General features: G+C 40.8%; 1 protein-coding gene across 1 annotated transcript in view; it reads left to right on the top strand.

The window, feature by feature from the left end:
- CFAP52 (cilia and flagella associated protein 52) overlaps positions 1–15,669 on the top strand; it is a 58,018-nt gene extending 42,349 nt beyond the window's left edge. Inside the window, exons 6-11 of the mRNA XM_019634573.1 lie at positions 2,648–2,796; positions 5,126–5,271; positions 8,658–8,809; positions 10,669–10,771; positions 13,753–13,864; positions 15,250–15,669. Of these exons, the coding sequence (XP_019490118.1) occupies positions 2,648–2,796; positions 5,126–5,271; positions 8,658–8,809; positions 10,669–10,771; positions 13,753–13,864; positions 15,250–15,425 (838 nt within the window). The 3' untranslated portion in view covers positions 15,426–15,669. The remainder of the gene's footprint in view (positions 1–2,647; positions 2,797–5,125; positions 5,272–8,657; positions 8,810–10,668; positions 10,772–13,752; positions 13,865–15,249) is intronic.

Raw genomic sequence — 15,669 nt, 5'->3', positions numbered from 1 at the left:
TCTCTTTGTATATTAGTATATTCATTCCAGCTTTCTTACTCTTTGTAAGATATATCTTTTAAAAAATCTTATTATTTTCAATATTTTTTTCAATATATTGTATTTTTATATTTAAAGCAGATCTCTTGAAACAACATACAATTTTCTTGCTTTTCTATCCAGTCTAATAACCTCTATTTTTTACTTAAAATATTTAATCCATTTACATTTAATGTAATTTTTGATATAGTTGTATTAAATCTTTAATTTTGTTATTGTTTTCTTTTGTCTCATTTGTTCTTTGTTCTTCTATTAGTTCTTTCCTGCTACCTTTTGTTTTAATCAAATGTTGTTAGCATTACATTTTAATTGTTCTGTTGGCTTTCTAGCTATATATCTTTGCACTAGTTTTTTAGTGATTGCTCTAAGGATGACAGAATGAATATTTAACATATCAGAGTCTGCTTAGAGTTAATATTGAATTACTTTAAGTAAAATACAGCATAGGAACTTTGCAACAGTATATTTCCCTTAAATACACTCGTATCCTTAGTGCTATTGTTTTCATATATACCTATTTCTGTTATAAACCCATCAGTGCAATATTATAATTTTTGCTTTAAACAGTCATAAATATTTTCAAGAATTTAAGAGAAGAAAAGAAAAAGATAAGCCTTTTGTGCTTACCCACATATTTGAGCATTTCTGATGCTCTTCATTCTTTCTTAAATATCTAAGTTGCCATCTGGTGTCATTTCCTTTCAGTCTATAAAACTTGGTTTGGCTTTTTTTTTTTTTAATATAGATCTTTGATGAAGAATTCCCCCAGTTTTGTTTCTCTACAGAGTTTATCTGGCTAATCACTGTTTATCATCAATGTTTCTGGCCTTTTAATGATAGTCTTTCCTGCTTTCCTGTATTGTTAAGAAAAAATATATATATATCTAAATATCTACATCTATCTCTATTTTTATCATCTCTATCTCTATATCACTTTCATGGGATATATATGTATTTTTTAATTACTCATCATTTTTCATTTTTATTATTTTTTTAAATTGGGGAACAGTGTGTTTTTCCAGGACCCATCAGCTCCAAGTCAAGTAGGTGTTTCAATCTAGTTGTGGAGGGTGTGGGGATTGAACCAGCAACCTTGATGTTATAAGCACTGCACTCTAACCAACTGAGCTAACTGGCCGCCCCAACTCCAAGTCGAGTAGTTGTTTCATTCTAGTTGTGGAGGGTGCATCTCAGTGGTCCATGTGGGAATCCAACAGGCAACCTTGGTGTTGTGAGCACTGCACTCTAACCAACTGGGCTAACTGGCCGCCCCTTTCATGGGATTTTTGAAAGGAGGGAGGGAGCATATGGGCCTAATGCACCATCTTGATCCAATCAGTTTGTTTTTTTCTGGAACTTAATCTTTCAGATTCTAAACTAAAGACAATCTACTACTTGAATGGCTCATTTTGGACTAGACTTAACTCTTGAGGAAGTGGACTGTCTGTCAAGGGTGGGGAGAGTTTGGAAAGTTCTCTAGGTGTATTAATTGTATGATGTTTGATTTTCATGAAGGGTCCATCTGCCTCTTTTAAGAGCTCACTTTCCCCAAAGGAGGAGCTTAGTCACTGAAGGCAGTATCTAATAGAAAACTTCTCTTATGTTAAATAAATATTATTATTCTAAGATTGGCTTGATTTGATCTCTGTTAATCAGGACTTTTCTGTCAAGGAGCTCCATCTCATCTGCTGTCCTGTTTAGCACTTACTCTTTCTAAGTAACTAGTTCAGCATTATAATTTTATCTCTGAGTCCCAAAGCTAAATACATAGAAAGGATCCACTTATTTTTCTATTAATTCGAAAGTGAGTAGATCTTAAAAGAAAGAGAGAGGCTCTCTCTTTTGATGATGATATGTAGAATTTTTCTGAGAGATATTTAAATATAAAACTTAGCTTAGTCTCCACACAGACTGTAGCTAGAAATTTATACTGATAAAGCAGGTGTTTTTTATTGTACCTTAGTATTACTCCTTTTCTTATTCAAATTGGAATAGCCTGTAATTTTTTGACAACGTGGTACTTTTCATTCTATTTACAAGTTGTTCTTAAACAAACAAACAAAAAACACCTGACAGGCCAATTACTCTGGGATGCTCTTCCTTGTCCACAGTCTCATATTTTCTCATAACTAAGCAAAGAAGTGTTTTGGGTTATCTGCAAACATGAATTCTAGCACCCTTGTCATTTTCTTCTCTGAAATTTTAATGATTATCTACTTTACAGGAAAAGTTTCATTTAGCCTCTTTTAATATAAATATTTCATAGATGTACTTTATTTCAAGAAATGTTGCTTATTATCCCCCAGTCTACCAGGATATTGAAAGACTTTTACATTGACATTTCCTTTTTGAGCAATTTTGCCCCAACCCTTCCTCAAGGGAAAGGACTATAAAAGATTGTTCACAGATGATTTGTGGACAGCCAACACCATTTTATACAAGCAATCTGTAAGACCATCAAGCCTTGAGATAATTGGTGCCTAAAAGACATCCTTCCCTGTATCCCTATGAAACACATTTTAGTGTCAAACTTCACAAAACAGGCATCTAAGAAATACTGCATCTTTTACGGCTGCATCTCTTATTCTCGCGGGGGGCTTCTTTTCAGTGGCACTGGTGAGCTATTTGCCACCTGTGCCAAGGAGGACATTAGAGTGTGGCACACGCTGTCCAACAAGGAGCTGCTGCGGATCACTGTACCCAACATGACCTGCCACAGCATTGACTTCATGAGAGACGGCAAGAGCATCATTTCAGGTAACATCGACCTACTAAGATTTGGCATCCGGCTCTGGCTGTGGCTTTGGGTCTTGTCATTCTCATTAAACACTATAGTGTCTACATGTAAATAACCTGGAGCAGCCTCCCACTGTCTCCTGCCTCCTTGCTTCTAATCTAGCCTCTCTTTGGAATTTCACCTAGTTGGGAGCCTTTCTGAGCTAGGAAGAACCAAATAGCAAATTCTCTTCTTCCAAATTGCTACATATAACATGTTGCTTTCTCTCTCACAGGGAAATTTAGGAATTCAATTACAAAACGGATTTGAGTCCTTAAGTGAGTATAGGGCACTGGTGTTAGAACCCTTCTTGTTGTTCAAGGGATAAAAACCTGACTTTAAGTTATACCTCAAAGGGAATTTATTTTTAACTCAATAGATTGTTTCATGCCAAAATATTTTAACATAAATTATAGACATGATGATATCCTACCTCTAAATACTTTAGCATGCATCTCTAAAAATAATATTTTTCTATAAAATAATAATTTCTTAATATCTTCTTAAGCTCAATCCATGTACAAATTTCCCCAGTGGTCTAAAAGTAAATTCGCTGGTTCACGTCAACGAAAAGTCAAGTGGATCTTTAGGTGTAGCCATTAAAATGGTGATATCAGGGACCCATCTCACCCCCGCTTTTCCTGGCTTTGTTTCCTACGTGTTGGCCTCTCCTTTTTTCTACACAGCAGTGGCCACCAGGAGTTCTTAGCTTACACACACATAAAGCTAAGAAAGGTCATTATCACCTCCTCTTTTTCTCTCACAGCCCACATCCATTTGTCCCTAATGGTTCCCTCTTCAGAGTATACCCAAGTTTCCATCACTTCTCACCATCTTTGTCCTTGTCTCAGCCGCCATCATCTCTCTCCCCAGATTATCCATGGCTCCGTGCTTCTACCGCTGCCTACCACCCTTCTCCCTCAGTCTATTCTCAACACAGAAGCCAGAAATCTCTTTTTAAAGTAAAAATCAGATCATGTCATTTCTAGGATTCAAAGATCTTTTAGAGAATAAAGGAAAAAGCCCCTGAAATTGCCTACAAGGTCCTATATGACCTTCTCACCTCTCCCACTTCCACCTCCTTACCTCTGACTTTGTCTCTTCCCACTCGCACTGCTGGCTAACCCTGCTTCTTTGCTATTGCACACACACACTGCACAAAGGGTCTTTTACTCCAGTTGTTCAGTCTGCCTGGAATATTCTTTTCCCAGCTAGCTCCATGACTCACTCCCTCACCCTCTCACTTCCTCAGGTCTTTGCTGAAATGGGATCTGCCTTGAGCATCCTACTTAAAATTGCTAAGGTCAAGAGGTGACACCAAAGATGAGAAGGAGTCAGTCATATGAAGACACAGGCAAAGAACATTCTAGGCAGAGGGAACAGCAAATATAAAGACCTCGAGTTGGGAAATCATTTTGTGTATTTGAGGACTAGAAGGAAAACCGGTGTATCTGGAGCTTAATGGGTTAGGTTGGGGTCAGTGTTCAGGAAAAGTGGTAGTGAAGGAAATGAAGCTTAGGAAGTTCTTGATCAAGGAGGTAACATTGTGTTTAGAGATTCACCCTGACTCCTGCACAAATAATCGATTTTAGATAATCGATTTTAGGGGAGCAAGAGTCCAAGTCCAGGGAAGAAGCTGTTATGATAATTCAGGAGAGGAATGCTAGTGGCTTGGGTGAGAGTGGTCCCAGTGGAGGGGTTAAGTAATGTTCAGACTCGGGATGTTTTTTAACTGTAGAGATGATGGGACTTACTGATGGATTGGATGTTGGGTTGGTTGGGTGGATGGAATAGGAAGGAATCAAGAATAACTCTGAAATTCTTGGCTTGAGCAACTGGGTAGATGGGCACATTTTACTGAGATGAGGAAGATAGTGGGAGTGGAGGAAAGAACATCTGGTTTAAAAGTAGGAGGAGGGGCCAATATTTATTTGGGGATGTTAAATTATACACGCCAGGTGTGATATCCACTAGCTAGTTGAATGTAAAAGTTTTGCAGTTCATGGGAGAGGTGGGAGCTGGCCTGCCTCCTTTCTCCCCACCCCAACTTCTCTCTCCTGGAGTGGGGTGCTCCTGGAGGCAGCTTCAACTGAGACAAGCCACTCATGTCCCTTAGCCAGGTACATGACCAGTTTGAGGAATCAGGTGGAGTATATGATTCCTGGCAGTTGATAGGGGACTGACCTCTTTCTTCCATCACCAGCACTGCTCTCCAATCCTGACTCTCACTTATGCTTTAGGAGGGCAACAGACTGCAGAAAGAGTATGACATACTAATTCTGCCTGCCCTTTGTTTTCCTTTCATGCCAGCATGGGACGATGGTAAAATCCGAGCCTTTGCCCCAGAGACAGGCCGGTTGATGTATGTCATTAACAATGCCCACAGGATCGGAGTGACGGCCATCGCTACCACCAGCGACTGTAAAAGGGTCATCAGTGGCGGCGGGGAAGGAGAGGTATTGTTCTTGGAGGCAGAGTCCTTATTTTATTTTATTAAGATTTTATTGGGGAATTGGGGAAGGGGAACAGTGTTGGGGAATTGGGGGAGGGGAACAGTGTTGGGGAATTGGGGAAGGGGAACGGCCAAGTTGTCCTTCAATCTTAGTTGTGGAAGGCGCAGCAAGCTTAGCTCCAAGTCCAGTCGTTCCACTTTGCTCAAGGTGCTGTGTTCAATTAGTTGCAGGTGGGTGTAGCCACCATCCCATGTGGGAGTCGAACTGGCAGCCTTGTTGTTAAAAGTGCACTGCTCCATCCACTGAGCCACCCAGGCGGCAGCTCAGCCTAAGGTGCCCAGTTCAGTTTTTAGTTGCGGGCAGGCATAGCCCACCAGCTCCAAACTTGTTAGGAGCACGTGCTCTCACCAACTGAACCATCCTACTACCTGTTGGCAGCTCAGCTCGGGCGCAGCTCACTGGCCCATGTGGGAATCGAACTGGTGACCCTGTTGCTCAGAGCTTGCACTCTGCAGCAATCTCTTAACCAACTGAGCCACTCGACCAGCCCTCTATTTTTTTTTTTTAGTTAAAATTTATTGGGGTGACAAATGTTAGCAAAGTTAAGTAGATTTAAGGTGTACAATTCTGTAATACATCATCTATATATCACATTGTGTGTTCACCACCCAGAATCAGTTCTCTTTCCATCACCATATATTTGATGCCCTTTACCCTCATCTACCACCCCTTCCCCCTTTACCTCCTGGTAACCGCTAAACTATTGTCTGTGTCTGAGTGTTGTTTCTTCATTTGTTTTTCTTGTTCTTTTGTGTTTTCAGTTTTATATACCACATATCAGTGAAATCATATGGTTCTCTACTTTTTACATCTGACTTATTTCGCTTAACATTATAATCTCAAGATCCATCCATGTTGTCACAAAAATATCCTTCAATTTAGGACAACTGCCTCATTGGTGGCCACTTAATTTGATTTTTTTTTTAACCTGTGCTAGGAGTCAGGAAAGACCAAATTAACATTTTGATGAAACCCTAAAATACATCATAAATTAAAGTTCTAATAAGAAAAATCCACATATTAGTACATTTGTTCACAGAAAGGACATTTAAGATGCGGACATGAAAACGTTCTGTATGGAATCGAGTTGCGTATGAATCCAAATTGGTGTTTTGCAATACTTACTTGTTCTTTGCCTTCAAAGATCATGGTTTTATAGAAATTGTTTTTATCTTATCTTTTAAAGGAGATGCTATTTTTAGACTCAATTCTTTAAACTACCCAGACATTTTGACCATTATTTTTAAATTATTACACTCGACCTTTCTCTTCCATCATTTCGAGGAGCCTACAACATCTTTCACACACAGATTTGGCTTTGTGTCTCCCCTCCCTTACTCCCCCACTGTTCTATCCCACAGCCTTCCCTTTGGCAGAGTTTGGGCCAAGCAGATGAGTGGCTGAGTGTTTGGGTCCTGCAGTCATGCCACCTGGGCTCAGATTTCATTTCTACCACTTCCCAGCTGTGTGACCTGGGACGTGTTCTTTAACCTCTCTGTACTTTAGTTTCCTGTGTGTAAAGTGGAGATAACAATACTCCTATTGATGAGATCTTTTACATTATTTTGTAGTAAGTCTTCAAAATCTGGTGTACGTATTCCCAGAGATGGAGAGCATATCTCCATCTGGATTTGCCACATTTCAGGTGCTCTATAGACACATCTAGCCCTAGACCATGACCTTCTCTGCCTACCACCACCTTCATGGCTTTATACCCTTCCCTTATTCCTCAGCCATGCCTTTGCGGATACCTCAGCATCCTTCTTGATCCCTCAGCCTTTCGCAGCATCTTCCTTGCTGATGCCCAAACTTGCCTTGGACCAGACCACCTTTATTCTAGGTGCCTGAACCCCGGCTGATGAGAGCTTCTAAAGGAAATCACACATTACAACTTCACTGCCTTTGGCCCTGCTCAGCGGTCTTTTCACAGTGTCAGCCATTACTTCCATTCCCCACAGCTATCACAGACCTTTCCTTCCAAAAGACGTAGTCTTCCAGGTCTTTGTAAGTACTACAGATCAGGGCTGCTGGTCAGCAGATATGCACTGGTATGAGTGCAGTAGTTGCTAAAACACTCAGATACTTCTGTTTTCATTGGTAAATGGCTGTAGTCTGAGTGGCGAGGCTCCGAGTCCCATCACCTTATCCCCTTCCCCCCAAGCATACACAACACCTCTTGCAATCCCACAGCTAAAGGGCTAATAATGCCCAGTGCCTCCAAAGTTCCAGTCCTGGGGCTGTTTAGCCAGTGCCCACATCACACCAGTTAGAAAAGGACCAACTGCATGCCTCCACATGTAGTGGGATTTCAAGACTGGAGGTTTGTTTTCTTTGGCAATAGTCATTATCTCATCCCATGTTAAAATATTGGGAATTACTTGGACACCATAGAAATGAATATGACCCAGTTCATTTGGAATAACCTCATGCTTCCTCATCTTCTTTACTAAGAAAATGTTTTAGAATGTTTTTCTTACTGATTTAAGGTTATTTTCCTCTTACCAGGTACAAACAAATTACGTATCCTAACACTAGTTTTTAGTCGAGTATTCACAGACTATTGTGCTTTCATTGTCTTATATCACTTATACAAAATAATTTCTGCTCTTCTTATTTTAATAGTCAAACATATTTATTATAAGACAGTATAAGCATCTGACTATACAAGTATTATTGTTTTATAATTTAGTTGTGACAGAGTATTTATCCATTATAGGATATACAATAATAACTAAATTGGTTTCCTTTTACTTACCATTTTTATTACAGTTAGGGCATCATATTGACTGTTTAGAAATTTGCATGTAGGTAGTTGTATGACCTATGAATTTCATTTCGGGATAGCAAAAAGGTGTTAGAAAATATTTTTTATGGAAAGTGGTATTGGCCTTGAGGGGGTTGGGACCCACTGATTTTTAAGTGATTAAAATTGAGCAGCTGATGTGAAAGTTTAAATATGGCTCTGAGTACCCAAGATATTCCCTGATGGCATCAGAAATTTGAGAGCAATGCTCATCAGAAGTGAGTAGACATATTTCTCTTGGGTTACCAGCAGCCCTTGCGTTTTCAGCTTTAGTAGCAGGCTTCTGATACATTTCTCAGCCCTGAAACTAGAAGCAGGTGCAGGATGTTGGGAATCATTTCCCTGGCTCCATGGAAGAATATTCCTAGTCTACAACTTAGCATTCCCATCCCCACTGAACTAAGAAGAGAACAGGGAAATTAAAAAAAAAAAAAGTCAAACAGTGAGGTGAAAAAGTTCTTGGAATTTTTTTTATCTCGTTGAAAGTCCCAGCCTGTATTGAGAGCCTGTGCTTTATGGCTTTCAGGTGAGGGTGTGGCAGATAGGCTGCCGGACCCAGAAGCTGAAGGAGGCCCTGAAGGAGCACAAGTCCTCCGTGTCGTGCATTCGGGTGAAGAAGAATGACAAGGAGTGTGTCACAGCCAGCACAGATAGCACCTGCATCATCTGGGACCTTGTGTAGGTACCTGTGATGCGGAGGATGAAGTGGCACTTACAACCCCAACAATGTCAGCATTTTGTTGAACTTGAGAGAAGGTTCAAATGAAGGGTAAAAATCTTATTTAAGGCAACAGTAAGGGATGTGCATCAGGAGCTATTCATCTCCGTGACTGCTCGGGGTTTACAGACACTGGTAGAAAGGGTATTTGTTTCCAGGAAGAGCTGGATAGTAGAGGTTTCTGGACAGACAGAGAAGTCACTTTCTGGATACACACAGTGAAGCATGATTTAACTTACACGAATTCAATTCTAAGTATCCTCCCAAAATGAAGAAGGGAAACAAGCAATGCAGGCAGTTCCTCTGGTCATTCCATGCAGTCCAGTCAAGCCCAGAATGAGCTTGCTGTGGGGGTGGGGGTGGCGTAAGTTGCACTTACCCTCAGTTGGCCCCATTCTTAGGACTCTTATACTGTAAGTATATTGCTACCCACACAGAGTATCTGACTCCAAGCTACCTAGACCAAAGCATGAAAACTTTCTTGTTGGAGTAATTCAAGGACTTTCAAGGATGTTTTTTTTTCTTTTTTACTGTAAGTATTTTTGCTGTGTGTTTTTAGTTAGAATTAGGCCCTATTCCCCCAACCCTTCTCCCCGCCCAGCACCCCTCTACCACTCCTAGGATGCCTGGCTTTTGTGTATAAATGCATTAGACTTGATTAAGTACAGAGGTGAGAGGGAAAAACATATATATATATATATATATATATATATATATATATATATATCTAAAGAATATGAGACACTCTTGATCGGAGAAGAGTTTGAGAACTAAAGGCGAAGGTAGAACACTTCTTATTTAATACATTAAAAAACAAAACCCAAAGCAAGCTTCTGTCTTCTGGCTCTGTGTGTTTCTAACTTTGATGTGCATACAAATCACCTGGGGAGCTTGTAAGAATGTTGATTTCGATTCAGTAGGTCCAGAGTGGCATCTGAGATGTTGCATGTGTAATGCCCCTGGGGCTGCTGGTCCAAGGACAATACTTGTGGGAGGTGTTAGCTTACACTTGGACTTCCCATTGGGAAAGCATACAACTAGAAGGGCATGTCTGTGCTTGTTTCCATGAATGGTTTATGACCACCTCAATTCTGTAACGCCTCCTTGTTCTGTAGCAGGAATATTTGGTTAATTTGTGGCAAAATCTTTAAAAATAGTCAGTTCACATATCATGTTTGAAAACTTCCATAATGAGAAGAAACTGTGAAGGAGCATTATTTTAGCCAGCAGAGCCTGGCCTGTGCGATGGCCACCCAGCCACATCGTCTATGGAAGCAGAGGCTAATTTCCACATTTTTTGGTACAGTACCTAAAGCAGTGGTTCTCAAACTATGTGCACATTAGAATCAACTACGATGCTGATTAAAAATGCAGATCTGTGGGCTTCATCCCAAGCTACTGAATCCAAATCCCTAGAAGTTAGGCTCAATAATATCACTTTTTATAAAGCCCTTCCCCGCACTTTGCTGCTCAGCTTGTAGAGACTTCCATTTTAAAATGGCTGCCTCAGGAATGAAGTGCTTTCCGTGGAAGACAGCAGGTTGACTCTGTGTTCAGCCTCTCTTACGTCCTTTTCCCTGGAACTCGAGGCTTCCCATTGAGTCCTGTGTGTTGTCTGTAGAAAAAGGGCCCTGCCCAGTTTCTTCTGACTACCCCATAGGTGCCATGTGAGAATGCAAGTGGAGTAGGCAGAGGAAGAGGAAGTCTGTCTGGGAAAAGTAAACCAACCAATCCAAGCTTGTACCAAATGCAGTTTGAGTACTAACATGTTCTGGGGAACAGAAAGTCAAGTTTCACAGCTTTCGAATCTGTTTTTCAGGCATCTTAGAAGGAATCAGATGATCCTGGCGAACACCTTATTCCAGTGTGTGTGTTATCACCCTGAAGAGTTCCAGATCATCACCAGTGGGACAGACAGAAAGGTGAGTACTCTTGGCAAGAGTCCAGGTCTTTCTGGTACAAGAGAAAAGCAGTGAAGTGTTGTGGCTGAGGGTTCAGGCTCTGGAGTCATGCCAGTTCAGATGACAGTCTTGCTATTGATCAGTGTGACTCTGGAAATGCCATGTAACCCTTTGCTGCCATCACGTCCTCACCTGTAAAATGGAATGATGACACCACTGACCTCACAGAGTTGCTGCGAGGATTAAAGCAAGCCGTGCTCATATATAATGCTAATAGCAGGTTGCCTGCGCATAGTAGGTACTCAGTACATATTGGTTTGTATTTTTAGGAAATTTCTGAGGCTAGAAAGGAATCGGCTATGCCCAAACCAGCTGTCACTTTGACTAAATTCAAATCAATTGTCAGTAGAGCGCCTCGTCTCCCATCACTCTACTTCATCATTATATTAAAAACTTCGTAAGATGGAGAGTTCACATCCATGGGTGAATTTGGTCCTTTTGGAGGAAATGTGTCCCCTTGGAGCAAGCAGGAAGCTTTAGGAGAGCGGCCATGGCGGGACAAGGAGAGTAAGGCGCCATCTACCCTGCCAGCCAAATCAGATCAGCCTAATTAACCTGCACATACGGTTAATGGATTTGCTCTAATTCAGACTTGGAGATAATTGAAGAAGAGGTTGAATACTTATTTTTTTCCTAGCTACAGAAAAAGCTGATGAGTTACAAGTATAAAAATATTGTAGGGAAAAGACTAAAAGTGCCTCTTCTACCCCCCTGTCACCCCAATTAGAATCTAGGAGTGGAGCTTTTTCCTGTTCAAGTTTTCCAGGTAACTGAGAACTACTGCCCAAAGAAATTTTGGCATAAAAACGCAAGAAACGCTGCCTCATCCAACCAGGATGTGCCTGACACAGATAGAATGTTGTGGGAGGGCATGTAATCTGCCTCAATTATAGTTTGTACATCGGCCTTGTTAGTTTCTTTGTGTCTTATTGGCCCATACTGGCTTCTACCTATCCACCCCCCAACCCCATGTTTGACCTATGGTCTAAGTAGGCTTCCCCTTGGAATGGATATTACGGAGTTAACCACAACATCACTATAAATGCTTTGATATATGGTTCATAGAGTTTCTAAATTAGTGTGATATCTGCCATATTTTATGTTTCGGTTTCTGAGACTTGAAACAGTCTATTTCAGTCTTATTAGAATTTTTATCAGACTGTTTAAATCATAAAACTGTAAAACTCTTCCAAGTGCTGGGGACATGACAATGTCCCTACTGTCATGGAGCTGACTTATTGTATGCATTTACTCTGGATGGGAGGGGATGGAATTGGACAGTACACATGTAAAGAAATATATGAATGAACAATAGTAATAAGTGAACAAGATGATATGAGGTGGTGAAAGAGCTAAAAAGAAAATAGAACAGGTTATATAATACTGGCTTGGGGGAAAGAAAGCTAGGATGGTCAGTAAAGACTTCCTTAAGGAGGTGACATTTGAGCTGAGGCCTGAGTGACACAAGGACCTCACCAGGCTTAAGTCTCTGGGAAGACCATCCCAGGCAGAGGATATTCAGAAAAGCCTGAGGCCTGCTAATTCTGCCCAGGAGAGGGTCACTTTGACTTCTTAGGCCAAGAAAGCATGTAGTCAAGCACAAACTTCTTACATGGGTGTGCTTACTGAGAAATAAAGATGTTGGTGTGCTTTTATGGTCCTTTATGTTTTCACTATGAAAACAGAACTTTATATTAAAGCAATCAAGCATCGATAGAAATTATACAGATATATCTATATATATGTATGTGCGTATGCATATATCTATATCTATCTATATAGCTATATCTATCCATCCATCCATCCATCCATCCATCCATCCATTTATCTATCCATCCATCCATCCACAGAGGGTGCCGGAAAAATGTATACACATTTTAATAAAGGAAAAAGCTATATTAAAATTGTAATACTTTATACCGATAACAAAAGATGAATACAAGTCACGTTTGACTTCTGCAATTACAAGAGGTGCTCAAAGTGGTTACCATAGTGCAATTTTAATAGGTTTTTTTCCTTTCTTAAAACGTTTACATGTTTTTTTGGCACCCTCTGTATATATTTAATAGTGTACACAATTTCTAACTCCATTCAGAGGAATACAGATTCCTGGCATAATGACTGGAACACAGCAAGTTTCCATCAACATGAAACCAAGAGAAAGGGGTGAAATGCATTCCCAAGTTCATACTCCTGATTCCTGGTGAAGTGCTCCTTGTTTAGAAAGAAATTTTATTTTTGAATAGGCTGTACACTTATAAGTTTCAAAGTTCAAAAAGCGTAAGTTGTATATTCGGAGAAAAGCCTCCTGCCTTGAGCTCCTGTCTTTCCCCATGCCACCCCTAACCTAGTTCCCCTCCCCAGGAGGGGACCGATCTTATCAGCTTGACTTTAAACTCCGCCCTGCAGAATGCTTTATTGCTTTGAGGCAGAAGAGAAAGTTGGGAATAAGGGTGGGGTGAGGAACTGGGAGGGGCAGCTGGTGACTTTATCAGTCCCAGTCTCCAGAACTTTCCGCACAGCTCTTTCCCCAAGCTCTGAAGGAAGGAAACGCTTTCCTCTCCCGCCTGGCCAGAAGCTCCACTCGCCTGCTCTAAGCGCAGAGGCGGGAAAGGGGAAGCCGTGTGGCTATTTCATTTTTCATTCACAGCTTGCTTCAGACTCAATCTGCTTAGTCTCATTAAAAACACTTTCTGTCATAGTTTGGGTTTACCAGCATATCAACATCTCTTTAAATAGAATGCAAATTTAAAAGCCAATACTAAAAATATTAAAATGGTTTCTCTACCCCCTTGCTTTAGCCTATTTATACTTTCGATATATCACCCCACAATGCATTTTTACTACTTTCTATGTAAAGTCGAACCATCTTTTTTTAGCATGTTGTGTGGGTGATTCCACTGAGCCTGAATCCTGCTTAATGCTTCTCTCCTGAATTCCAGATTGCTTACTGGGAAGTATTTGATGGGTCAGTAATCAGAGAGTTGGAAGGTTCCTTGTCTGGGTCAATCAATGGTATGGATATCACACCGGACGGAGTATACTTTGTTACAGGTTAGTCCTGGGATAAGAAAAGAAAGCCAAACCCTACTTATTTAGATAGGAATAGGAACTCCCAGGCGGGAGGCCACTGGAAGCAACCACAAAAGGGTCTAAAGAGCAACATGTTTTGATTCAGGCCTGAGCACTGCAGCCAGTGTGGCTGGGAAAGTAAAATTCATAAGTCATATTTCAATGAGAGGAAACATTTGCCCAGGAGCCTTTGGGGCACAAAGAAAAGCTACGCCTTACAGAGCTGGCTTTTTTGTGGTAGGCCACAAAAAATGATACAAATGGGCCTTAAATGTCCTGGGCTATCCAACGTGCCTTGTTCTGTTATTTCCTGCTGAAGTCTAAAATGCCAGGCTTTTGGGCAACCGGTTAGCTCAGTTGGTTAGAGCGTGGTGCTGATAACACCCAGGGTGCCAGTTTGATTCCTGCATGGGCCTCTGTGAGTTGCGCCCTCCCTAAAAGAGTCAGTATGCCATTGTAGCATGAAAGCGATCTGTAACCAATGACCATGGCAGTTCCCTAATGGTTGGGTCTGAGGGTGTCAATCAGGGACCGTCTGGGTGGTGAGATGCCCAGCTGGGAGAAGGCACGAGGCTGACTGTGTGCCATAAATGCAGCAACAACAACTCTTCATTCACCGGAGGCCAGGGCCAGAGAAAGCGAGAGCTCCAAAATGGGAGCGTACAAACAGCAGCAGCATGGAGCCAGCACACATGCACAGGAAAGAAACTTACAAGGAATTGACACAATGTAAATCAACAAGTTGTTGTTTTCCTCTGTCCTGCCCAAAGGGGAGGGGCAGGCCCGTCTCCAAAGCCTGTAAACATTTCCTAACTGGGAGGCCCTGACAGCTGGGCTCCATACTAATAAAACAAAATTTTTAAATAAAATCAAATAAAATGCCAGGCTTTTAAATCAGCATTTCCAGGGGGCATTTACCACCAACATGCCTGTTGGAACAAAATCAATATCATTTCCTGCCAGGTTCTTCGATTCTTTAGAATATTAACAAATAGATGCCCCCAATGAATTAAAGCCTCACAACTACATTTACTGAAAACAAGATATAAAACCAGACATGGTGTGATCCCAATCACATTCACAGATGTGTATGTATACCTATACACTTACAGAAAAAAAGATTGGCAGGAACTAAACCAAGATGTTATGAGTGGTTATTTTTGGGTGGTGGGATCAAGGGTGATGTCACCTCTTTGTATTTTTTTTGCCCAGATTGACTACAACAGACCTAGACTTTTATAATCAAGGAAAAGAGTTATTATACAAACATATTTTCTTCCATTAAGTTAGCATATGGGGGATGGGTTGAAAATGATCCAGTTATTTGAAATCCTGTTACAGCAATGCCATATAAATGTCTTTTTCAGGTGGAAATGACCATCTGGTCAAAGTTTGGGATTATAACGAGGGTGAAGTGACTCACGTTGGGGTTGGACACAGTGGCAACATCACACGTATTCGGATAAGTCCGGGAAATCAGTACATCATTAGTGTAAGTGCAGATGGAGCCATTCTGAGGTGGAAGTACCCATTTGCCTCATGAAGCAACGGAGACCTCCTGGTTCCCAGTTCTGCAGGAGACTGAGCTCAGATAACTCCCAAGGCTGGCTTTGATTTCTCACATCTGTGTTTTTTGTTCTTTGGTTAAAATATTTTATGTTTCTCCTTTCTTTTATAGAATGCATTCTACATTCTTACATTGTATATTAAAATTGAAATATGTTCAAGAATAATTTGTCCATGCTGTTAATTAGAAGTTTATTATAAATAAACTCCCCGTTGTTGGT

Source organism: Hipposideros armiger, unplaced genomic scaffold (assembly GCF_001890085.2).
Source record: "Hipposideros armiger isolate ML-2016 unplaced genomic scaffold, ASM189008v1 scaffold_1745, whole genome shotgun sequence".
In the NCBI taxonomy this organism is placed as follows: Eukaryota; Metazoa; Chordata; class Mammalia; order Chiroptera; family Hipposideridae; genus Hipposideros; species Hipposideros armiger.
The sequence above is the reverse complement of the archived record's forward strand: the minus strand, read 5'-3'. Positions and strand labels throughout refer to the sequence as shown.